This window comes from Acinonyx jubatus, chromosome E3 (assembly GCF_027475565.1).
Source record: "Acinonyx jubatus isolate Ajub_Pintada_27869175 chromosome E3, VMU_Ajub_asm_v1.0, whole genome shotgun sequence".
Taxonomy (NCBI): Eukaryota; Metazoa; Chordata; class Mammalia; order Carnivora; family Felidae; genus Acinonyx; species Acinonyx jubatus.
This window is the reverse complement of record NC_069398.1, coordinates 12,993,338-13,018,658: the sequence shown is the minus strand read 5'-3', so window position 1 is coordinate 13,018,658 and position 25,321 is coordinate 12,993,338. Positions and strand designations below refer to the sequence as shown.

General features: G+C 49.5%; 1 protein-coding gene across 1 annotated transcript in view; it reads right to left on the bottom strand.

Moving 5' to 3' along the window:
- EEF2K (eukaryotic elongation factor 2 kinase) overlaps nt 1-25,321 on the bottom strand; it is a 62,513-nt gene that overhangs the window by 4,934 nt on the left and 32,258 nt on the right. The window contains exons 4-17 of the mRNA XM_027043060.2: nt 23,006-23,066; nt 21,597-21,634; nt 21,064-21,235; nt 17,261-17,410; nt 16,576-16,708; nt 16,196-16,323; nt 15,279-15,480; nt 13,799-13,866; nt 11,658-11,735; nt 10,763-10,825; nt 9,280-9,414; nt 8,938-9,126; nt 4,657-4,781; nt 30-208 (exon numbers count right to left, since the gene is read on the bottom strand). Coding sequence (XP_026898861.1) covers nt 30-208; nt 4,657-4,781; nt 8,938-9,126; nt 9,280-9,414; nt 10,763-10,825; nt 11,658-11,735; nt 13,799-13,866; nt 15,279-15,480; nt 16,196-16,323; nt 16,576-16,708; nt 17,261-17,410; nt 21,064-21,235; nt 21,597-21,634; nt 23,006-23,066 — 1,721 coding nt within the window. The remainder of the gene's footprint in view (nt 1-29; nt 209-4,656; nt 4,782-8,937; nt 9,127-9,279; nt 9,415-10,762; nt 10,826-11,657; nt 11,736-13,798; nt 13,867-15,278; nt 15,481-16,195; nt 16,324-16,575; nt 16,709-17,260; nt 17,411-21,063; nt 21,236-21,596; nt 21,635-23,005; nt 23,067-25,321) is intronic.

The window sequence follows — 25,321 nt, the reverse complement described above, 5'->3', positions numbered from 1 at the left end:
ATACCAGGGGCAGGTCAGCCAGGCCCTACCTGATCTCTGCGGGTCCTTCTCCAGCCCACAGCCGCCGGTAAACAGCATCTCGGCCTCCCTGGCCAGCAGCGTGTATCGAGGCTCATCTTGCATCCCATCATACTCCCCGCCCTCATCACAGTCTGTCATCTCCAGGGCAGTGTTGTACCAGCGCAGAGCCTCTGGCCAGTCTCGGGACCTTCCAGGAGATACAAAAGAAAAGTTGGAGGTTACCATGGCAATGGGCAGAGGGAGGAAACCCATCAGCAGGAGAGGCAAGTCAGGGATCCCAGTGGGGCCACCACCTATGACTCATGACTCGTGGTACCCAGTGCTACCACATCTAAGGGGTGTCATTCACATTGTAGGTTTAGATATTAAGACAGTAGTCAAGTAGCTTTCCCTAGCAAAATTGGTATATTACCCAGGATACCTGGGTGGCTCAGTTGGTTAAACATCTGACTCTTGATATGGCTCAGGTCATGATCAAGCCCCGAGTTGGGCTCTTTGCTGACAGCAAGGAGCCTGCTTGGGATTCTCTCTCTCTCTCTCTCTCTCTCTCTCTCTGTCTCTGTCTCTCTCTCAGCCCCTCCCCCACTCACCTCCATGGTATATTCTCTCTCAAAATAAATAAATAAACATTTTTAAAAATTGGTATATGTATTACACAATTTCCAACAGATGACATAGCGTATTTTGAGGAAGGGGGCATTTTCCTAGTTTGTACAGAATCACACTACGGGCTAGCATTAGCAGCAGCTGGTACCCAGCCAATCTGCTCTATGACTTGAGTAGGAGAGGCGGTGGGTGGAGGACCCTTTCTCAAGGCCTCCAGAACCATCCAAGCTAACAGCAGTCACTCAGCCGCATCTTATCCTCTGCCTGTGCTGGCCAGCTCTGGCGCTCCTCCAGCACAACTCAGGGCTCTCCCCAGAATAGCTGGCTTTTCTCTGGCTCTGCCCCTCCACCCTCAACTCTTTCTCCCTACTACAAAAGGCCAAGCCACTAAGGGCATACACGGGTTCCAACCAAATCTGAACAACATAAAATACAAAGCAAACAGGGCAGCGGGCTCTTTCTTGGGGTGTACTAACTGCACAATACGAAGCATGTGAGTAACTATTTATAGCATATCAGGAAAGAGCAAAGAGAGACGCAGATAAGAAAGTCTATGGGTCTCGTGAAATGTGCCAGGAATAACAGCTCCAATGACTGGCTGGCCTCTCCTCTGAGGCCCTACCCGACCTGGCTCCACCCCTATCTTAGAGCCCATTAACCTCCCCCACGCCAGACTGGCTGAGCCACTTTCTCTTTCCAGAACGTGCCAGACTCTGTCTGCTGTTTGGCCTCTGCCCCCGCTGCTCCCTCCTCTTGAGCGCTCTTTCTTCAAGTCTTTCCATGCCTGGCTCCTCATCCACCCAACCTCAGCTCATACGTCACCTCTTGGGAGACACCATCCCAAACATTCTACTTCCTACGATGACCTCGATCATATAATCCCGTAATTCTCCTGTTGACTTATTTAGTTGCTTATTATGGCTTCCCTTGGCTAAAACACAAGCTCCAAGAAGGCAGGGACTTGGTTGTGTCCACTGCGGCATTCCCAGGGCTCGGCAAATAGCTCAGCCTTCCTAAATGTCTGTTGAATGAATAAACGTAAACAAGTGGCTGGCTGGGATGGTGTTCAGGAGATAACACTGATTCCATTTTATTTCATAAAAAGGGGAAATCATTTGAAAATTCTTGGTGACCTGACAAACTAGGGTTTGAACAGTGGACTGAGGCCACTAAACTACATCATCTCACCCTTCTCAGCTCTGACCCTCCCTGGTCCAGAAGGGCAAAGCAGAACTGCCCCAAAAGCATTAAACAGGAAAGAGGAGGACAGGCCTAATCTCTCCCTGCCCGCCTCCCACCACACCCTACACCCCGAGATTAGGGTGCCCACCTTGCCTTGGAATCGCCAATGATTTTCCTTCCCATATTAAATGGCAACTTCTGGGGCGCCTGGGCGGCTCAGTCGGTTAAGTGTCTGACTCTTGATTTCAGGTCAGGTCATAATCTCACGGTTCGTGAGTTTGAGTCCTGTGTTGGGCTCTGTACTGATAGCATGGAGCCTGCATGGGATTCTCTCTCTCTCCCTGTCTCCACCCCTCCTCCACTCACACTCTCTTGTGCGAGCTCTCTCTCTCCCTCTCAAAATAAACAAACATTAAAAAAAACAAATGGTAACTTCTGAGAAAGTTGAAACCCCTTACATGTAAATGTGGGCCTATGTGGGGCCCTGCCTTACCCAGAGCTGGCCCTTAATTAATAGTCTCTGAATGGAAGAGGCTGGAACTGCTTGGAATGAGGAAGAAGAATAAGAAAATGACTATGGCAGAAGCTATAAAAGCAAATGTTGACAGATTTAACTACATAAATATTAAACACCAGTTGCCCCAAACCCAGTAACAATGGTCATAGTGTGTAGAACATGTGCCACCCCCCTCCCTCACACTGATGACAGCCATCTTCAAAAATAATTTTTTAAAAAAGAAGCATATGCCTCAGAGTTGATAGCCTTAACGTTAAAAAATTCTTACAAATCAGGGACACCTGGGTGGCTCAGTTGGTTAAGTGTCTGACTTCGGCTCAGGTTACAGTCTCACACGTCGTGAGTTCAAGCCCTGTGTCGGGCTCTGTGTCGACAGTTCAGAGCCTGGATGGAGTCTGTTTCGAATTCTGTGTCTCCTTGTCTCTCTGCCCCTCCCCCACTCCCACTCTGTCTCTGTCCCTCAAAAATTCATAAACATGAAAAAAAAGTGTTTTAAATTCTTACAAATCAAAACAACTGTCATCTCAGATAAAAAGTAAAAAAAAAGGCATGAAGAGAAAACACACAAAGATTTCTTAAGGACCTCAGATACAAATATTCAATGCCCAGCTCCAGCCCCCTCCCACCATGCAATCAATGGGCACCATATACATTGGCATTTGACCTGACATAAGCATGTCTTGTCTTTGCCTTTTTCTTTGTCTCCCCTCCCCTTTCTTTTCTTTTCTTTCTTTCTTTCTCTTTCTTTCTTTCTCTCTCTCTCTCTCTCTCTTTCTTTCTTTCTTTTTCTTCCTCCCTCTTTCCTTCCTTCCCTTCCTTCCTTCTTTCTTTTTTCTTTTTCTTTCTTTCTTTCTTCCTCCCTCCCTCCCTCCCTTTCTTTCTTCCTCCCTCTTTCCTTCCTTCCTTCCTTCCTCTTTCTTTTTCTTCCTTCCTTCCTTCCTTCCTTCCTTCCTTCCTTCCTTCCTTCCTTTCTTTTCCTTTTTTTCTTCCACCTCTCTCTATGCCAGTATAGTTCTGAATCTGAGAAGCAAGCCAGTACACAGTACATTGGAGGAGAGGGGACAAGACCCAAGATTTGGCTCTGCCACTTACTAGCTACCTGACCGTGGCCAAGTCCCTTCACTTCTCAGAACTACAGTTTATTCATCTGTACAATGGGGCTAAAAACACCTCCCCTGTCTGTGTCCGAGAGAAGTGTGGGTTCGTTTATTCAAACAACTAGTAAGCCAGGCCCTGCGCTAAGCGCTGGGATTATAGAGATGCAGGAGACCCCAGTTCTTGTTCTCAGTGAGATCACAGAACTCAGATCTCTCAAAATCACAGATACGAAGGTACAGTCGAAAAAGAAGGGGACGTGATTGTCACACTAGGTATCTAATAAAATTGTGGATGCATGATATGTAGTAGAGGTGAGATGTCACAAATGGAGACATTTTAGACACTGAGAGCTTGATACGATGCAGCCACAGTCCTGACCTTCCTTAAAGGAAGCCAGAAAAGATGAGACCTCGACCCAAAAAGGAAGAAACTTCCAGGCTGCTCCAACCCTGCAGGTTTAGATAATCATAGTGCCCACCCTGCTCCCATCCAGAAAGCCACGGGCCCCTGAGGACTGCAGGAACAGCTGAAATCCAGTGGGAGCCAGAGGCTGAGCAAGGGGTCGCATTACGAGTTTAATTCCTTCAAAGGATCTCCACCGTTGGGACTTCTGGGACTTCCCACTGGCTAAGCCAAGGAGATGAGATGAAGCGGGGCCACACCTCCTGCCCTCCGCTGCAGAAACCAGTCTTAGCACCGCAGCCGGAGGGACAGCTGGGAAAGTGCTGGCACCTGCAGCAGGGGAGCCTTCAGGAGACTCAGAGCCACTCTGGAAACTCACAGCAGGCCTGAATCTCCATGGGATCTTGCTTCCTTTCCTGCTCTCCCTCTCAGAAGTGAAAAATAACATCACAAAAATAAAAGTGGAAAGAGGAAACTAAAGTCACCCATAATCCTAACATCTAGGGACAACCACTCTGGACCTAAAGCAAATCTCTTGGCAGAATGGCTGGGATGTCCCTGCTTTATCTGCCAGGCTCGGGGAGGATTACAGGCATCATGTCAATGAACCCTCACATAACCACCCTGGAATGCAGGTTATATAATTATCCCCATTTCACACAATGAAGACACTGAGATCACTTGTCCACAAGTGAAATAACTTGTCCACAGTAGGGGACTGGGACCGGGGGAGCTGAGCCTGGAAGCTGGGTCTGTGCTGATACTGAGGGGGAAGTCCCCGCCTGTGGCCCAGGTTCCCACCAGCTCCACTTGAGCGACAGCCACGGTACCTGTCTGGGCTGAGGTTCTGGCCAGTGTCAAAAGCCCGAGCCACCAGGATCATGGACTGTCTGTCGCCAGCTTCAGCTGCCTTCAGTAAGTAATCGAATCCTTTAGTTCTATTCTCTTCTGTTTCCTGTCAATACAGACCAAAGAGGGGGAGAGAAACGGAAATGAGGCAGGGAGGAATGGAAGCTTAGCCCACTCTTGCTCACTGCTCTGATTCCTCCAGACAGCCACATCATCTCTTGCCTCCAATAGGGCTCCTTGCTTCCATTATTTAAAAAGTTTTTATTCTGGGGCGCCTGGGTAGCTAAGTCAGTTAAGCATCCCGACTCCTGATTTCGGCTCAGGTCATGGTTTGTGGGTTCAAGCCTCGCATCAGGCTTTGCACTGACAGTGTATGGTGTCTGCTTGGGATTTTGTCTCTCCCTCTCTCTCTGCCCCTCCCCTGCTCACTCTCCCTCTCTCTCCCTCTCTCTCAAAAATAATAAACATTTTTTAAAAGTTTTTATTTTTAAAAAGTTTTTTTAAACTTTTTATTTAGAAAGTTTTTAACAGCTTTATTGAGGTATACTTCACATACCATACAATTCATCCATGTAAAGCACTCAATTCAGTGGGTTTTAGTACATTCACAGAACGTGCAACCATCCCCATTATCAATTTCAGAATATTTTCATCAGCCCAAAAAGAAACCAAAATACCATACCCTTTCACTGTCACTTCCCAGTTGCCCCATCCCACCCAGCCCTAAGTAACCACGAGCTTACCCTCTGTCTCTAGAGATTTCTCTATTCTGGACACTTTATATAAATGCAATCATATAGTACATGGTCTACTGTGACTCGCTTAACTTCACATAAAGGTTTTAATAGATTGGTGCTTTGTTCTTTTTATGGCAAATAATATTCCATCGTATGGACAGATCACATTTTATTCATCAGTTGGTGGATGTTTGGGTTGTTTCCACCTTTTGGCTCAATAATGAATAATGCTGCTATGAACATCTGTTACAAGTTTTCACGTGGATGTGTGTTTTTATTCTTTTGGGTAGATAGCTAGGAGCAGAATTGCGAGTCACATGTAACTCCTACTTAGCCTTTGGAGGGGCTACAGTGGCTGCACCATTTCACATTCCCACCGACAGTGCACCACCTGCTTCCATTCTGCTCCCCCAACATCCATCCCATAGCAGCAGCCGGAGGGATGCTTTTAAAGACCAGGTCAGGCCACATTACTTTATCAAAGCTGCCCATGGCTTCTTATCCCCACTCAGAGACAAATCCAAAACCCTCACATCAGCCCATGAGGCCCTTCTCAACCACCAGGCTTCAAGAAGTGTGGGAGGGGAGGGCACCTCGGGGGCTCAGTTGTTCAAGCATCTGCCTCTTGATCTTGGCTCAGGTCATGATCTCAGGGTTCTTGTGATCAAGCCCCACCACGGGCTCTGCACTGACAAATCCCTGTTTGGGATTCTTTCTTTCTCTCTCTGCCCCTCCCCTGCTCACGCTCTCTCTCTTTCAAAATAAATAAAAAACAAAAAAGAAGTGTGGCAGGGACCACCAGCTGCCTCCATATCCATTGTCCTCCACCATATTTTGGGCGCCACGTGGCTGACTAGCTACAGGCTACGTTTCTCAGCCTCCCCTGGAGCCAGAACTCTGTCCTAATACAAGAAGCCCCTCCGGTCACTCTCAATCACCTTGTCTGGTATTTTCTCCTCAGCACAATAGAACAATGCCTGGCATGGGAGGTGCTCAATAAAGGCTAGTTATTTTTAATTCTGTTGGAAAGATTTTTGTTAATTATGATCGGTACTATATCCTTCTCCATTTGAAAAGTTTACTCCATGAGAGCAGGAACCTAGGACGGTGCCCAGAGTGTTGGAGACTCTCAAAAAGCATGTGCTAAATTCATGCATGTGTTAGTAAGAAAACAAACAAAGGTCCCAAAGGAGGGGGCAGTGGAGAAAGTGGGTGATGGGGTTTCTAGGGCACATAGCGGCTTCTCAGGGTACACACCCATCATTTCTTTTGCTAAGCCATAAACCTGCTGGGACACAGCTTACTTCCTCCCTGCCTGCCCTGTCCTAACCGTCCACCCACACTCCTGCTAGGGAAAGCTGCCAGAGTCTATCCTCCGGAGAAAGGCCTTTGAGAGGCTTACAGGTGAGAGAGAAATCTGAAATGGCTTGTAAATCCCTTTACAAAGCTGCCAGAGTGTGGTTTGTGTAAACAGCCTGAGGTCACAAGAAGATCTCCCCCCCAGTCCTGGTCCCTCACCACTCATTCTGGGCTCTGGGCTTACTTTATTCAGGCCTCAAATCCTTCTGAGTGTCCTCTCTGGACACAGAGTGCCAGGCTCTGTGGCAGATGCTGGGGGAACAGGCCAAAGGCAGCAGTATGCTGGAGCCGGCTCTCTGGGCTCATGAGAACTGACCATGAAATTATCGGGAATTTTGCAAGCCGACTCTAAAACAGTCATTATTAAAAATTACATAAACTTACAATTAAATGAATTATATTAACAACAAAGGCAACAATTACTCAAAACTCATGACTTTTTTTTTTTTAAACTCATGACTTTCTACTTATTTTAACTATGATGTCCTGTTGTCAATATTCTTCAGATTATTTATGTCTATTTCTGGGTTTCTCAACCTTGCACTACTGACATTTTGGACCAAATAATTCTCTGCTGTGGGGGCTGTCCTGTGTATGGTAGGATGTTGAACAGCATCCCTGGCCTCTATGCACTAGATGCCAGTTGCAACCCCAATATTTTGACTACCAAAAGTGTCTCCAGGCATTGTCAAGGGTCCCCTGGAGAAGGAACAGCAGAATGACTGGTTGAGAACCACTGGTCTCTTGAATCTGTATGACAGAAATACCATACATTTCTTTGTATTGGGGCCTTGAAAATGGCACCGTAGTCACACTTACATCACAGAAAGTGGAAAATAGTACAGATCAGAGGGCTTTTTTAAAAAAAAAATTGTTTTAATGTTTATTTAGTTCTTGAGAGACAGAGACAGAGCATGAGAGAGAGAGGGAGGCACAGAATCTGAAGCAGGCTCCAGGCTCCAAGCTGTCAGCACAGAGCCCGATGTGGGGCTTGAACTCACCAACTATGAGATCATGACCTGAGCAGAAGTTGGATGCTCAAATGACTGAGCCACCCAGGCACCCCTCTTTTTTGTTTTTTTTTAAGTAGGCTCTACGCTCAACAAGGGGCTTTGAATGCCCAATACAGGGCTTAAACTCATGACCCTGAAATCAAGGGTCTCATGCTCTTCTGACTGAGCCAGGCAGGCGCCCACCTACAGATCAGACTTTGATTGTTCTTTTCGATGGTCTTGATGGAAAGCAAGGGATGGAGAAAACATTAATAATGCAGATTAAATTTACAAGTGTGTCACATCTGTAAACATGACATTGTGACTAGCACAGGAAATTGAAGAAACATTTTTCAGTATTTTTTTAAAGTTTATTTTGAGACAGGGTGCGCAGGAGAGGGGCAGAGAGAGGGAGGGAGGGAGAGGGAGAGAGGGAGGGAGGGAGAGAGGGAGGGAGGGAGAGAGAGAGACAGACAGAATCCCAAGCAGACTCCACGCTGTCAGTGCAGAGCCCCATGTGGGGCTTGAATCCATGAACCATGAGATCATGACCTGAGCTGAAACCAAGAGTTGGACGCTTAACCAACTAACTAAACCACCCAGGTGCCCCTGTGTTTCAGTAGTTTAAAACCATTATCTGATTCAGCAAAGAAGTTGCTCACATCAGTGGCAAATGAATGAAGTTCCAGTTCTGACCATCCTGTCACCTCTGCCCCCTCTGCCTGGACAGCTCACCTCCCACACTCTGCCTGGCTCACTCCCACTCAGCTTTTAGGCCTAACTCAGAGGTCACCTCATTCATCCGTCCCACAAATGTACACTGAATATGTACTGGGCATCGGGCTCTGTTCTCACCACCAAGGATACAGATGGAACCCACCATCAGGCGTTTCACCGACCCCGTGAAACCCACTCGGGGACCTTCCCATCTGCTTCCACCACTACTTTCTGTTTTTCCCATCATGCCATGTCATAATTGCCTGGAATCATGACTGTCACCTTGCACTCGTTCCCCAGTGGCACATCCCAGTCCTACCAGTTTCAGCTAACCCGCAAGTGCCTGGCCCCACACTGGGGCTCAGAAGTTTCCGGGCCATGCACAAACCTGCAGGATGGAGAGGACGATGACTGAGCACCCCCTCCCACCCATGACTGGGTCCCTGCCGCCCCTCACCTTCAGAGAGACGTCGGCCAGGATGTGGTGGGGCAGCTGTGAGCACATGAGCCCCAGGGCCACGATGGCCTCCAGCTCGCCCAGGTCGGCCGCGTGCTCCAGATGGAAGATGGCCGACTCGCGGTCCCAGTCCTCGTCCTTCTTGCAGAAGCGCCCGCCCTCGTGGTAGCGCACCATGGCCAGATGGACCTACCACACAGACTTGGCTGTTGGCCCAGCTGCCTGGGCAGAAGCACCCAGGGCCGCCCAGCCAGCCTGCGGGAGGAAGCGATTAGCGGAGCAGAGGCGTGAGCTGGGCTCTGGGTCAGCGGAAAAAGGGCTCTGAAGCGGGCATCACCGTACCTTCCCCAGAATGGACTTCCCGATTTTTTTTTCAAGGTCCAGAGCGTTAAGCCTTTGTACTTCCAGGGCCACGGCGGAAGGTCTGGGCAGGTGGAGGCGGGAGGGGTTGAGGAGATTCCACTTGTCCACGCACACCTGAAAGAGGGAACCGGGCATGGAAGTTTACAGGCCAGGGAATGAGGGGCTGGGGACGCAGGCCCCACCACCAGCCATCAGTTGCTCCCACCGCGTGAGCCTGGCTGGCAAGATGCAGGGGGCGAACCCTTAAGGTATCAAATTTTCTTGGACAAACACGGCTCCATTTCTAATCCCTCAAATCCTGCCAATTTACGGGCGCTGAGGGAATATTATAGCACGAGGACACAAAGGCCAGTGGAATGGACTGCAGCAGTTCAAAGTGTTTCCCACTCGTTTATCAAGCAGGATTTGGTTGGGGAGGTTGGACCGTAAGCTGCCTCCTTGGCCAGTGACCCACATGATGGGCCAGAAAAGTCTGACTCGAGACCCTGCAGCAAATCCACTTCGCTTTCCTCTGTGCATCCACAGGAAGCTTCGGGGAATAGGTTTGGAAAACACATCATGTTCCAGCTACAGACACCCTCTTCCAAAGGTCCCTGCAGGACCGAGCCAGGCAGCTGCGTGCATATATGTGCGCTAAGCATCCTGCAATGCACAGGGCACCCCCCACGACAAAGAAGGGCCCAGCCCAGAATGTCAGAATGTCAATGGCACCACAGTTAAACAACCCTGCTCTACACTGTGTTGAGACCTTGCACCATCGGTAAACACCACGTGGTAAATGCTCTGTGTTCTGGACGGAGCAAGAGTCAAGCCTGCTGAGGCAACTGGGAAAGGCTCCCGCAGGAGGTGCCACAGGGGGCCAGTCTGGGGGAGCAGATGGGCTTTGAGGAGATGTGACCACAGTAGGAGGAAGGACCTGGCAAATGGGAGACTCACAAAGACTAGAGGGTGAGAGGTTCAACGTCTGTTTCTGGTTCAGCTAGGGAAGGGTTCCCAAGGATTGGTCTTCCCACATCTGCCTGATGATAATGAGCTTCTAAGATGCTTGTTAGAAACACTTGTTGGGTGACCTGGGGAAAGCTGCTTAAGAGCCCCGTTTTCTTGTATGTAAAATGGGGATGAATAACATTAGCCTGTCTCACTGGGTGGTTGATAAGTAAATGAATGAATTCTCTGAGGCACTTATACACAGGCATTACTTTACCATGTGAGCCGTGGCCCTTATAGCCCCCCCTCCAGGGTGGGCTATCCTACTTGTGTCTATGCCTCTCCGCAGATCCCCAGTGTCCCGCCCAGTCCAGGGGCTCAAAAGTATTTGCCAAGGGGACTGGCTCCTTTGCACAATCTTCCTTTAGCTGATGTGTGAGGCGCCTGGGCAGGCAGCAGTGACACCAGGGAGGAGAAACAGGGGCTGGAAAAGGCAAGCACGTGGTCACGACAAGTCTGCCTCAGGGAGCATTACCCGTCCGGAGCTGCCCAGGCTGTCTTCGTCAGACTCGTACCTCCGGTTACCGTTTGAGTGGCCCTGAGGGAGGTGAAGGGTAGAGTGAGCCAAAGAGCAGTTCCCAAGAACTGGTCCTGCTCTCCTCCCCAGGGGACCCTCTTCCAGGGGACTCTCCTCCTAGGGGACAGGCTCAGCCCCCTCCAGGAGACCCTGCTCCCAAGGGACAGGCCTGGCCTCTAGGAGGGGCAGCTGGAACTCATGTGCCAAGAAGAGAGAATGCTGGGTGACAGGCAGGACCAATGTGCTGGTGTGCCCACAGCCTTCCTCTCACCCTCCCTGTGTGCACAGATGGAAATGACTCAAAGGCACAGGATCGTGGCAGGTAAGTACCAAGAAAACCTCCTTCCCCTTACCAAAGCTCCCATAATAGGTCTTTATTCGCAGTAACAAAGCTGAGACCAAAGGGCTCTCAGCAAGACTGGTTTGGATGCTCAGATTCAACTCTGGCACATGGGAAAACCTCTAAGTGGCAGACACTGCCTGAGCCACCCGCACCAGTGTCCTCCAGCGCACTCCCCAGGATGGCCAGAACAACACGCATTGAACGGCGTCCTTCCGCCCACACCATTCCAGCCTATTACCCAACACCCTAGATTCCAGTTTCCTCATAAGAGTTGTCTGCCATTTTCAGTCTTATGTAATCGCCCATACTTGTCCCTTTACTAAACTTTCTGTTCCCCGTAACCCTGTTTTATCTTCTGCCCTGCCTTTATTTTTATCTGAAATGAACTTGGGTATCAATTTACCTATTATGTTCTCACAACGCACTCACATTCCTCCCCACCCTTCCGTCCCCCTGGACAATGAGGCAACAGAACACTCTGGTCTCATTTCCCTGGGGGGAATTTCTTACATGTTCTCGGGGCTCTGGGTCATCCAGCTCACCCCGCTTCTCACTGGGGTATCCGCTGTCCCCACTGTTCTCAGAGTCCTGTGGAGAGAAGATGGCCCTAGGGTCTCAGTGGTCCTCTGAGTGGTGGTTACTCCTGGACACTCAGCCATTTGCTATCTCTCCTTTGTCCTATCACTTCAAGTAACATCCCCTTCCCTCTGTATTGCTGATTGGGTGACAAGGAAACAGTACAAAGTAGTGGTGAAGACCTTGGGCTCTGAAGCCAGACTGCCTGGGCTCAAGTCTGAGCTTTGTGACTTGCCAGCTGGGACCCTGGACAGCGATTTACTTATCCATGAGGATTCATGATAGGGCCTACAATGAAGGGCTATGAGCAAGAAGTGAGGTGTTACTCACGGAGAGTATGGACCACAGGAAGACCAATCTATTATTAAGAGGGGGTCGGGGCGCCTGGGTGGCTCAGTCGGTTGAGTGTCCGACCTTGGCTCAGATCATGATCTCATGGTCTGTGAGTTCGAGCCCCACATCGGGCTCTGTGCTGATAGCTTGGAGCCTGGAGCCTGCTTCAGATTCTGTCTCTCTTTCTCTGACCCTCCCCCGATCATGCTCTGTCTCTGTCTCAAAAATAAATAAACATTAAAAAAGAATTTTTTTTAAAAAAGAGGGGCTCACAGGCAGAAAAACAAAGGCTGGTTTATGACGTATGACCCATGGACACAAATGTAGCACTGAGTGCAGTATTTACTACAATGGAGCCCTCTGCCAAAACTGGGGCACATTTTTTATTCTTCTGGACAATTCGGAATCTCTAACTTCAGCCATTTGTCTACCAGTGTTCAGTTCTGGCCATCTCTGCATGTCACCTACATCACTATTCGGCTCACACTTTTGTTTCTTTCTTTGTTCTACTAATTAGTATTTCAAACATACCTCTAAGAACAGAAAATAATAAAATGAACTCCTATGCACCTGTCACCTGGCTTTGTCTGCTCTTAACATTAGGTCTTAGTTATTACAGATCTTTTAATTTTTTTTAATTTAAAAATTTAATTTTAGAAAGAGAGAGAGTTGGGGAGAGGGGCAGATGGGGAGAGAAAGAGAACCTTAAGCAGGCTTCACACTCCGTGCAGAGTGCTACACGGGGCTTTGATCCCACAACCCTGGGATCATGACCTGAGCCAAAATCAAGAGTCAGACCCTCAATGGACTGAGCCACCCAGGTGTGCCTGGATCTTTTATTTTATTTTTCTTAAGTTTTTTTTTTTTAATTTATTTTTGAGAGACAGAGAGTGAGCAGGGGAGGGGCACAGAGAGAGGGAGACACAGAATCCGAAGCAGGCTCCAGGCTCTGAGCGGTCAGCACAGAGCCCGACGCGGGGTTCGAACTCACGGACCGTGAGATCATGACCTGAGCTGAAGTTGGATGCTTAACCGACAGAGCCACCCAGGCACCCTGAAATTCTAAAATGTATTCTAATTCCAGAATGAAATCTATTATAAATGGAATCAAAAATAATATCTACCTCACGGGTTGTTGAGGCATAGAGTGTCTATCAAGCTCTTGAAACAGTCTTACGCTTATTTTTTTCCTTCCACTCAAAAACTCTGAAAAGCAGTCAAGAGTGAACTTTAACCTTTGGAGCAATCCCAGGGTGCGAGTTAAAGTGCACCTGAGGTCTAGGCACAGGTGACACCTCTCAAAGTCTGTTTTTAAAATTCCTGTGAGTTTTTACTTTGACACTGTAATATGTCTGCCTGAATGCAAATGCAGTGCCTTCAGCTTCTGCAGAGTCACCCAGAAGCTGTTGGAAACCTGTCCTGTTTATCCAACCTGAGGGCATCACGCTGGATTGTGCTATAAGTCACTCGTCTGAAACCCAGGACAGCTCCCTCCCCCCAGGACAGCTGTCCACACACATGTGGCCAAACCACACCAGGGCTGAGCTTGCTCAGCATTTATCAGAAGGTTGCATTGTTGCTAATTTGGATTCCCTCTTCTGCTACCATCTCCGGGAACTGCAATGGATCCAGCTCTTCTCAGAGGGCACCACTGCCCTGGGCAGGAGGCTGAGAGTCATCCGCACTTCCCTGTGGCCCCTGGCAGTGCCCAGAGCAGACCGGGAGATCCCTCTCCAACTTACCCGGTGATTGTCCAGATGGTCATGGTCTCGGGGTACCATGTTGTCAAGGTCACTGAACACAGGCCAATCTGGGCAGGAGAAAACAGAGATAACGCACTGGCTCCACCATTAAAACTGTCTGAAAGACTGACTACAATCTAGGGCTGAACGCACCTGTCACCAGGCCTTTTTAAAAATTTTTTTGCAAATGGTGCAAAAACGGGGGAAGAAAGCTGTCAGTACCTGGAGGGCTACAGTTCTTCCTCAAGAACTTATTCAGTCTGCCACTTGCTGGCTGTGGGGTCCTAAGCACGTAGCTTCACCCCCGTGCCTCCTCAAGGCTGTAATGCAAATAACTTGTGCAACGTGCTTAGAGGCACACGTGCCTGGGCCACAGTTGGCCTTCAGTGAGGTGCAGGTGTGAAAGAAGAATGGCCATTTGTATATCTGGGGCTCAATGAGTAGCTACAAGTTAGAGAAGCCTCAGATGGCTTAACAACCAACCACCTCCTTCCTGGTGGTTCCCAGTCTCTGTCTCCTCCCCTGAGCTTCCACAGCCAAATCCAGCTTGTTGCCATTTTTATATGGTTTTTAAGAATGGTTTTTCCATTTAAAATGGTTAGAAAAATTAAAAGAATAGTAATTTATGTGAAAAGTACATGAAATAGAAAATTTAATGTCTTTCTTGGAACACAGTTACACCTACTCATTTACATACTGTTGATGGCCACATTCACGCTGCTAATGCAGAAGCCATAGGTCCCCAAAGTCTAAAATATTTACTCTCTGGCCTTCTAAGGAGAGCCTATCAACTCCTGCTTCAAACTATACCCAAGGTCTTCTAGTGGAAATGTCTAAAAGGCTTGACATTTGACACTAAAATCTTCCTCTTCTGTTCCTCTACAGCGTCCCCCAGCTGAATAAATGGCCACCCCACCCTTAGAGTTTTTCAGATCAAAACCCTGGAGTCAGCCATGCCTCCCCTGCGCTTTATCAGCAAACTCTATCACTTTAACTTTGAGGATAATGATTCCGTTTTCCTCCTCTGATCTATTCATAGGTCGTTCAGATTTCCTAATATTGAACAACTCTCAGATGCTTGCAAAAACACTATCTGATTATGATGGACTATTCTTTCAAAGACACTACCAGTTTTTGTTAATACCTTATTTAGAATTTCTGTATTGCATATTTATAAGTGGGGTTGGAATGCAGTTTTCTTTTTTTGCTGTTTTGTGAAATTTTGGTGTAAAGGTTTTGCTAGTTTCATGAAACACACTGAAAAAAATGTTATCTAAAACAGGGTCTGTTTTTGAAGCATTCGGAAGACTTGGGTCTTGAAAACTTATTAAACAAACTCACTCATACAACCATCTGGGCCATGAATCTTTTTGACTAGCATATCTGATTTCCTAACATAAGCGAAAGCCAGTTTAGTTGTGTTCTTTCTGGTGCCTGTCCCCTCCAATCACAACTACCAGGGACCAAAAACGTCACTCACGGAGGTGGTCCAGTTTCTGGCTGTGTGGTGTGGCCGAAGACGGGGAAGAAGGGAGAGAGTCAAAGGTCACGTCACTCATGTTCTCATCTCCAGAGTTTTCTGAAAGGCGAAGGAGCAGGGGTGGGCGACTCCCAGAGAGGGTCCTTACTCGGGGGCTCCCACACTTCTCCTCTGTCCCCCTCAAGATGGTCTTGGCTGATTGCTGGAGAATTAACGGACACCCATGTCACACAGGAACCCTCTGGGGAGAGAAGGGCTCTTCCGGGAGCGTGCTGTTTACCCAAACCCTGAGGCTCTTTCAGTCAACGGCCCCCACACATGCCTGTTTAGGGACTGGCAGGAAATCTAAAAATAACCAGTGGGGGATTAACCCAAAGGCTTCTAAGAAGGGGCATCTGGTGCAGGAGCTCAAAGCCAGCCAGTAATCCCAAAGTGTTAACCACACTCTACAGCCCTGAGCTGGGGCATACCTGCGGCCACACATCCAGAATCCCAAGCTGGTCTGTCCTGACAATCTCTTACATCTGGTCACGGTAAAAGCGGGGGGCCTATCCTGGACACAGCAAGGTGCCCGAAGAGCCAGGTCCAGGTCTAGTCCAGCCATTTATCAACATGCCACACAAATACATGTACCACACACCTCCCTCACTATCTCTACACACTTGGGCTCTTCACTCTGGTCAAAATAGGTCCAATCAAGCAGACCCCAGGTACTGGGTTAGCGGGGACACTCGGAAGGGCTTTGTGCACTGATCCTGGGAGGAATGAGGGCCACGGATGGGGCTGAGATCCTTCTGGCCCTGAAACTCTTCAAGTAAGCATTGCAGGGCCTGGACTGCCATCACAGAGAAGCGCGGCTCACTGCCTGGCAGAAGAAGGGCCCGGTCCCCCTGAGCAGGCTCTCATTGGGCACCCACCAGCAGCTTGGTGTTCTGATTCACAGTGTCCCTCTCTCTTGGTGAGAGGTCAAAGGCAGCGAGGCCCATGCTCTTGCAAATCCGGTTGCAGGCATGAGAGTAGAAGAAGAGCGCCATCCCCCGGACACCTGCGGGCAGAGCAGGGGAGTCTGGAGCAGTGCCTTGCTTTGTGACGGGGCGGGGCAGTGCTGGGCACCAAAACCACGGAAAGGGCAGGCACTAAAGTGGCAGGGCTCAGGCGTCCCAAGCTTCCACCCCCACCATCTTGGAAAGGCCGATCTACCACCTCAGCCAGTTCCCTCGTGTGCAGGGAGAGCTGAGAGATGTGGGGGCACAGGGAGTGTGGTCTCCATGGAAACGGGCTGGCTTGCCCCACCTACCTAAGTTGCCATCTCCAAAGTCAGTGCCTTTCTCGGTGTGGATCTGCGGGTCGGTGTAGAGGTCGCCCACACCCTGGATGTCCACCACAATCAGCTGATGCCCGGAACGCTCAAATGTGAAGTGGCTGAAGGCCTGGGGGTCGGGTGCGGGGGAGACAGGAAGACTAAGGTGACCAACCACAAGAGACCAGGCTGTGGACTACGCATACACACGTCAGCCACACACTGCAGGGCTGCAACACCTCAGCTCTGCCCATGGTGGGGCCTTTCTCTGCAAGAGGTTGCATATGGGGTGCCTGGGTGGCTCAGTCGGTTAAGCATCTGACTTCGGCTCAGGTCATGATCTCACAGTTCATGGTTGAGCCCCACGTTAGGCTCTGTGCTGACAGCTCAGAGCCTGGAGCCTGCTTCGGATTCTGTGTCTCCCTCCCTCTCTGCCCACCCCCTGCTCATGTTCTTTCTGTCTCTCAAAAAATAAATAATAAACATTAAAAAAAAAAAAAAAGAAGAAGAAGAGGTTGCATAGAGGAAGAGATAAAGGAGGAGCCCTGTTTAATTCTGCAGGGACAGAAGCTGGCTGGCATGTCTCGTTACAGAATCTACTTCGGGGCACTCCGGGAGGCTTGAGGACCCCCTCGGGGTGAGACCTCATGCCCACAGGGACCCGCCCCTCCAGGGGCCTCACCTGTGGCGTCAGGCGCATGTTGTCATCACGCACAAAGCCCGAGTTGGAGTTGTACTTGATGTACTTGCCCTCGATATAGTGCTCCAGGTGGAAGAGAGGCTTGCCCGGTCTGTCCTTCAGCTCCACCACGCACATCTGCATGATGTCCACCTGGTGGGAGGGGAGCAGCTCAGGCAGGAGCCAGGTGGCAAGTGCCTCCGACACAGAATGCTTGGGAGGAGCCGCCTGCCTGGGCTCCAATCCTGGCTCCATCAGTCAGCAGCTCTCTGCAGGCCAAGTGTCCCCAGAATCCACTGTCCCCTTTTCTTTTGAGAATGAAAACCCCTGTGATGGCTTAACTGCATCTCCCCCAAATTCATATGTTCAAGTCCTAACCCTCAAAGGTGATGCTATTCGGTGGGGCCCTTGGGAGGGGATCAGGTCATGAGTGAGAAGCCTTCATGAACAGGACTGGTGTCCCGATAAAAGTGACCACAGGGCTCCTTCGCTACTTCCGCCATGTGAGGCCACAACAAGAAGGCACCGGCTATGAACCAGGAGAGGACTTCACCAGAATGTGACCAGGCTGGCACCTTGGTTTTGGACTTCCCAGCCTCCAAAATTGTAAGCAATAAATTTCTGTCATTTGTAAGTTGCCCAGTCCGGGGAAGCCTGGGCGGCTCAGTTAGTCGAGCAACCTCAGTCAGTTTCAGCTCAGGTCATGATCTCGAGGTTTGTGGGATCAAGCCCCATGTCTGGCTCCAAGCTGGCAGTGTGGAGCCTACTTAAGATTCTCTTTCTCCCTCTCTCTCTGCTCCTCCCACCGCTCATGATCTCTCAAAATAAATAAACTTAAAATAAAAAAGTTCTGTTAGAGCAGCACAAAGGGACTAAGACAGCCCCCAACTGAGTTCCAACACAATGCACAGCCATCCAGGAGGAATGACATCACTTGGCTTCCCTTGCAGCTAGGTGTGGCCATGTGACCAAGCTCATCCAATGGGAATTGAGCAGTAGTGATGATGTAACCCCAGCCTGTCCCTCCTCCTCTGGCCTTCCTGAGGCTATAGAGTGGACATCTCCCAGTGAGGCCGACCTGGCCATGTGCTCCAGGGCCACACCCTGGGGTAAGGCAGAAAAACAAGACAGAAGGAACCAGGCTTCTGGATGACTTAAAGAAGTGAGGCACCAGCCCACCCTGAGCCCCCACCAAAATGGGACCATCAGATGAGAAAGAAACCATTTTGCCTTACTACACATTTGTGGGTCTGTATGCTAAGCAACTAAGCAGGTGTCTCACACTAATACTGTGAACATGGGCAAGTCAGTTCATCAACTCAGTTTTCTCACCTGTGGAATGGGATCTCACATGTAGCATGAGAATGAAATCTGCTGATACGTGAAAGAGTCTGTCAACGTTTGCTGATGTTATCATTACCAGTAGACATAAGTCTAGAGCAATAAACACCAAACTATACCCAGTGGTTCTCTCCTTGCAATGGGGAATTATACACATTCCTTGCCGAATTTCTTTTAACAAGCACATGTCTAATATTGGGAAGGAAACGTGTAAGTCTTGTGAATTGTTTATAAAGTGAGGTTGGTAAGACCTGAGACACTGACTCCCCATGGCTCCCCATCCCCCACAATGACACCCACCGTAGAAGGATCCAGGTCTGGGTTTCCCAAGGAAACAACCATCCAAGGAACCATTTGGCTGAGTCGCTAGACAGGCAGACAACAGCTGCAGAGGCTGAAGAGGCCCTGAGCTGAGTGTTGCCCTAAACTTGGCCTCAGTTCTGAGAACCAGCCGAAAGGGAAGGAGCAGACGGTTCTCAGAGGCTCTCACCCCAAATGCTGGCTCCATCCCTATAAGGAAGTCTATGGCAAGGCCACCTGCTTGGCCAGTGGGCTCACTACAGGGATGTGGCCGGCAGGGAACAGCCTGTTCCTTCTCAAACAACTACATCCTTCTCCCTTATCATTTCAAACAATCACATTGTTTAGTGACCCCCTAGGGACTGTGATACAGTGTAAATAAGACAGGTAACATCCGTGTCCTTGGGGGAGAGAGGCAACCAAAATATTAACTACAGAAACAAGACTCTTTCAGATGGCGCCAACTGCTCCCAATAAAAGGAACCAAAACAAACAGAATGATGTGACAGAGGGAGACAGCAGAGGAAGGGCTACTTCATTCAGGATGTCCTGGGGCAGCCTCACTGAGCAGGTGACATATGAGCTGAGACTTGAACTAGGAGAAGGAGCTCATCATGCAAGGATGGAGGGGTGGGGGATACAATGATGCAGGCCGGGGGCACAGTCAGGGCAAAGGTCCTGAGGCAGGAACAAGCTTAGGAAGGAAGAGAAAGGAGGCCAGGATGGCATGCAGTGAGGTGGTCACAGCCCCCGTGGGTGGGGACTGTGGTTTCTTGTGTCTACCCCAAGTGCGCTTAATCAAGGGCCCTGCAAACAGCAGGCACTCAATAAATTCTGCTGGATTCTTGGAAGTGCAGCTCTCCCAAAGCTCCCAGGAGATAGTGTCCTGTGTCTAGCAGGTGTTCAAACAACGGGAGAGCTGAGCTGCGAATTAGGCAGGGCAGAGGCACGGAGCGCTATTTCCTCAAATGCCCATAGGCAACAGGAAATTCTGCTAGGCCTGGGGTCAGTAAACACCCTGGGGGCTCCAGTGAAGGAGCCAAATGGGCAGGGGCTTGGAAAGCCTGGATTTGAGCCCTGGCTCCATTCCTGACCATTTGCACAGGTCACTTAATCTCTTTGAGCCTGGGGCTCCCCAGGGTCAGACATGCTATCCATTCTCCCCTCCTTCTACTTTTTTCTTAGGAGCCACCAGCCTCAGTCTACATAGTCTAGGGGAAGGACCCACACCGCTGCCTCTATGGATGAGCACATGGCTCATGCCTCCCCAATCTGCATATTCCCTCCCCTGACCATTGTGATTGGCTCAGCAATAGGCACCTGACCTAATCAGAGCCAATGAAACCCAGTTCTGAGACTTAGTGGAACTTCTGCAAAAACAAGTGTTGTCATATCCCACCAAGGTTTCTGAGAAGACAGAAAGTGAGCCTGCAGCTGCTAGTGGCCAACACATCACTACAAACAGAAGCTGCCTGTGAGTGATGTCACACGGAAGAACACCAAGGCTAGAGATGGGGGAGATTCTCAATATCCTATTGGGTCCTGGATCCAGCCACACCTGTGGCCAGCCCTATTTCTCAGTTACATAAAGCCAAAACTTCCTTTTTTGGATTAAACCCATTTGAGTGGGTTTCTAACACATGCAAACAAAAATCCTGACTAACAGATCCCATTTGTAAATGGGATAAAAACATTTTAATCTCAAATAACCTCCATGCTCTGGTTTTAGGAATAAATGAGTCTGCATACAGTGTACTTGGCCCAGCATGCTCAATAAATGATGATCATTATTAGCTACTGTTAAAACCATAAAGGGAGGGGCACCTGGATGGCTCAGTCGGTTGAGCCTCTGACTTCAGCTCAGGTCATGATCTCACAGTTCGTGAGTTTAAGCCCCACGGTGGGCTCTGCACTGACAGCTCAGAGCCTGCCTCGGATTTTGTGTCTCCCTCTCTCTCTCTCTCTCTGTCCCTACTTATGCTGTCTCTCTCTCTCTCTCTCTCTCTCAAAAATAAATAAACATTAAAAAAATTTTTTTTAAACAAAACAAAAACACCACCAAAACCATGAAGGGAACCTGTGACTGGTACCACTGTTGCCCTGGTCTCCAGTCACTGTCTCCAGCTGCCTTGTGTGGGAAGGTGGCAGGTAGGGCTGTCACATACCTGCTTGGGGGGCTTGTGCCGATTATACTCCTCTCCCCAGAGCTTGGCCTCCATCTGTAGACGCACATCCTCGAAGTACACGTCCCTGTCCACAGATTCGATGTAGCGCTTTGCCACGTAGTTGGAGGCCCCCTTCCACTGCTGGGTGTGCAGGAAGTTGGAGAGCTTCTTCCTGGGAGGAGAGGCAGCAGAGGACCCACCTGGGCACCTGGGTTCACCAGGGACCCAGCCTGACTCACAGCACCCTTCAAAGAGCTGGGAAGGGGACCAAGGGACATTGTTAAAGGTCTCTTATCCCACATCTTTTGGCCTCCAAACACCAGAGCAGAGGTTAGTGGGGTATTCCATGTCCTCCCCGAGACCATCCCCATAGCCAGGCCCATCATGTGGTCCAAGGGAGAGCAGAGAGGCTTGGCCTATAAAAAGCAGAGGCCACTGTCTCGGTTTCTCAGCCAGAACTATTGGATTGCCCCTGCTCTTAGGAGCCTGAGGGAATTCGGGCAGGGCCCCAAGAACCAGGCTGAGTCACTTACGTCCTGAAGCACTCCCTCATAGCTCCGCGGCCAAAGGGCTGAAAGACACCACACAGAGGGTTATCAGTCCCTATGTCCCACCCAGAAGCAATCCTGAGTCAGGAAGAGATTTTCCCCTTGGACATCACCCACCAAATGAATGCCTGGACCTCATCTCAATCCTAAAATCCCTGGGCCCTCCCTCCTTCACCCCAGCACTAACGCCCGACTGAACTTTCAGCCTGGAGGCTTCGGGGGTGACAAGGCCACCCTCCTCCTACCCTCAATGAGGGGAAGAACCCCCAGGGGGTGAAGACGTTATGCGGGAGACAATGCACGTTAAAGAATTTTTTGCAGCCCTGCTTTTCTGTTTTCTATACCAGGAAAAGAGTGGAAACAACCTAAATGTCCATTAACAGTGTAATGGATAAACCCATCAGGTCTACCCTACTTGATGGAATAATACAGGCGACGAGAATGAATATATTCTATTGTTCTCTTCTACTATTCTATGAAACATAGAGCTGGCCAAAACATGTACGAACATCACAGATGAAATGCTGAGCAGAAGAAGCCACATTCAAAAGAATACACCCTGCGTGGCTCCATTTATAGGAAATACACAAATACGTGAAACGAATCCAGGGAGATAGGTTCAGGATTGGTGCTCACCGTTGGGGTAAAGGAGTAGTGACTGGGGTGCAGGTGGGCTTCAGGGGGCTGCTCGTTATGTGCTGTGTTCACTTTGTGAAACTCATCAAGCCTTACCCTTTCCTGAGTGTGTAATACACTAAAAACAGTTTTGCAAAACCATCCTCCCCCTGACAATGGAGGAAGTGCTCTATTTTCTACTCTATTCCTTTTTTTTTACAACCCCCCCCCCCCACCAAAGGATGATTGCAAGCCACTTTTTACAGCTTAGGTTTAGGTGGTGGCCTGTAATTTCTGAAAACTGACATACACATCTACAGTCAACTGATTTTCGGCAAGAGTGCCAAGGATCGTCTTTTGATATATGATCAATATATAAAATGTCCAGAATAGGTTAATTCTACAGAGATGAGAGCAGATTAGTGGTTGCCCAGGGCTGGGGGAGCTGAAGGGATAGGGGGCTGGCTGCTGTTGGGTAAGCACAGGGTTTCTTTTAGAGATGGTGAAATGTTCTGGAATTGATCGTGGTGATGGCTGGATAACTCTGTGACTATATTATATAAACCACTGAACCATACACTTTAAAGTGGGTATGCAGCATAGTGTGTGAATTCTATCTCAATAAAACTGTTATAAAAAATGAAATAAGTACACAACAATATAAAGAATGCCCCGAAGTAAAAACAATAGTGAGTGTAAAGGGGAGGGAACAGGGACAGAAGTCCGCTCACGAAGAATCCCCACTCAACCCTGTCGTCACTGGGATGGGGACGGCTCACCTGAGATGCCATCTTGATCAGAACTTCATCTTGTAGCCACTCCCCAGTGACAGCATTGTACCTGCAGAGAGAGCCACCCCAGGGCACAGTGTTTGTCACATGATCCTATTACTGGTCTTGGGATCAAGACCACTTAACCCATAGGCCCAGCTGACCTCCTAGGTCGGGTCTGTGGACGCCCTCCCTTTGGCTTCCCTGTGGCCCTCCTTCCCTTTTCTCTCCAATGTGTTGCTGGGCACTTTTTGTGCTGTGGGTGGGCTCGTTCCCCATCTGGCTCCCCTGCTGGACTGTAACTCCCCAAAGGCAGGTCCATGTCCATTTTCTTTACTGCAGGGCCTGGTGCAGGTGGAGCCTTAATAAATGCATGTTGGATGAACTGACAGAAAAAATAAATATCCTTGTTTTAGCCCGTCTACACAACAAATGGCGTGTTCCAGGACAGGAAGTGCCCTTGATCTTGACGACACTTGTGTGAGGCTCAGCCAGGTAGCTGGGCCTGTGTCCCGGTATAGGCAGGGGTGTGTGTGTGTGTGTGTGTGTGTGTGTGTGTGTGTGTGTGTGTGTGTGTGTGTGTTGGGGTGGGGAAGCTGCAGGAGGACACCCACGGCAGAGACAGAGAAGATTCTCGAACATTTTCATCTCTCCTTTTTCAGGAATCCTCTTTCCCGCAGCAAACCTGCCCCTGGGCCTGGCTGGGCCTCAAATAGATTTGCCTGGTAGAGAGCTCCTCAGCTCAGTAAACCCCTAAATTCTAAAACCTCCCCTTAGGGCTGAGGTGTTCTTAGCTCTAGCAGAGGCCTCCCTGGCCCACCCTTCATCAGGACAGACTCGGAGAAACAGGCTTCTCAGAGCCTGAAACCTCCATGGGGAAAGACAAGCCTGGCAGGTAACCTCTCCTGGAGCTGGGGGAAGGGATGCTGTCTAGAGCTGCAACTTACTTGCAACCAGTCCATGGCAAGTACCGTGCCCAATAAATAACGATTATTACTACTACTGTGTAGAGACCAAGGTAAAGGAAACAGTCTACTCTCACTTCCAAATAAGACTGAAGACTGAGGGTGCCAGGGTGGCTCAGTCGGTTAAGCATCTGACTCTTGATTTCGGCTTTGGTCATGAGCTCACAGCTCGTGAGTTCGAGCCCCGCATGAGGGGGCTGTGTTCAGTGAGGGGCAGGCTTGGGATTCTCTCTCCCTCTCTCTCTGCCCTTCCCTGGCTCATACTCTCTCTTTCTCTCTCTCAAAAATAGATAAGTAGACTTAAAAAAAAAAAAAAAAAGCACTGAAGGCTGAGAGGCACCCAGAAGTTGAGGAAGAGGGGAGACATGGGATGTCAGAAGGATCTCATTTGTCCTTCACAACCATTGACAGCATAAAGGTCAGAGTTGTTCAAAGTTCACTGAGCATTCACTATCTGTGGGGCATTTAAACAGATCTCTTCAATTAAACTCTGCAGCACCTCTGTGAGATTGGCACAATTATTGTGCCCATTTTCCAGGTGGGGAAACCGAGGCTCAGAGAGGTGAGGCACTTGCCAGAGAGCCAGGATCAGACCCAGGTCAGTTTCAGCTGGAACCCTGCTCTTAACCGGCCGGAGTGAACAGGGAATCTGTCCCAGTAAAGAGGTAGCCTGCACCAGTACTCTTGAAAAACCAGGAATAGAGGAGGAAGCCTTCCAGTTTAGAAAATGCCCAGAGACTCCAGCCATCAATGCCTGAGCTCCCTCTGCCGGCAGTCACTTCAGTTAGGAAACAAACAGTTTGGCCTGGTCCCTGGTCCCCAAGGAGCTCTGGGACACACAGAGCCGGCCCAGCATGTGCGGCCTGTGTTCCCAGGGGTTTCCCTGGGTCGCCTGGTGTCTTCAGCCTGGAGGCTATGTGTCACCAACCAGTCACCACTGGCCTTATAGGCAGGGAGGAACAGAGTCCATACCCTGCCCTACTAGGGTCTCCACAATGCTGACCTTGGCTGCCAGCACAGCCCCCAGTGCCTGATAGGAAGTGGGCCTCCAGTGGTGGGGAGGAAGGGCATGCCAGGCTCAGAGCCATCTCCTCACAGGGTGGGAGCAGGGACACGGTGCAGAAAGACATAAAGGGCTACGTTGTTTCTGCCTGCCTGTGTGGTATGTGATCTAGACATATCAGAATCAGAGCAAAGCTCCCTGGCACAAGACTGGTTCAGGGAAGGCCATATAACCAAAGCCAGGCCAATGGCATTCCATTATGGAACTTTTGTTTAAAAAAATTCACGAAAGAAAAGATGCTCTTCTGTTGGGTAAAATGAAATGTGAGGCTCTCAGGGAATATCTGTTCCACTGATA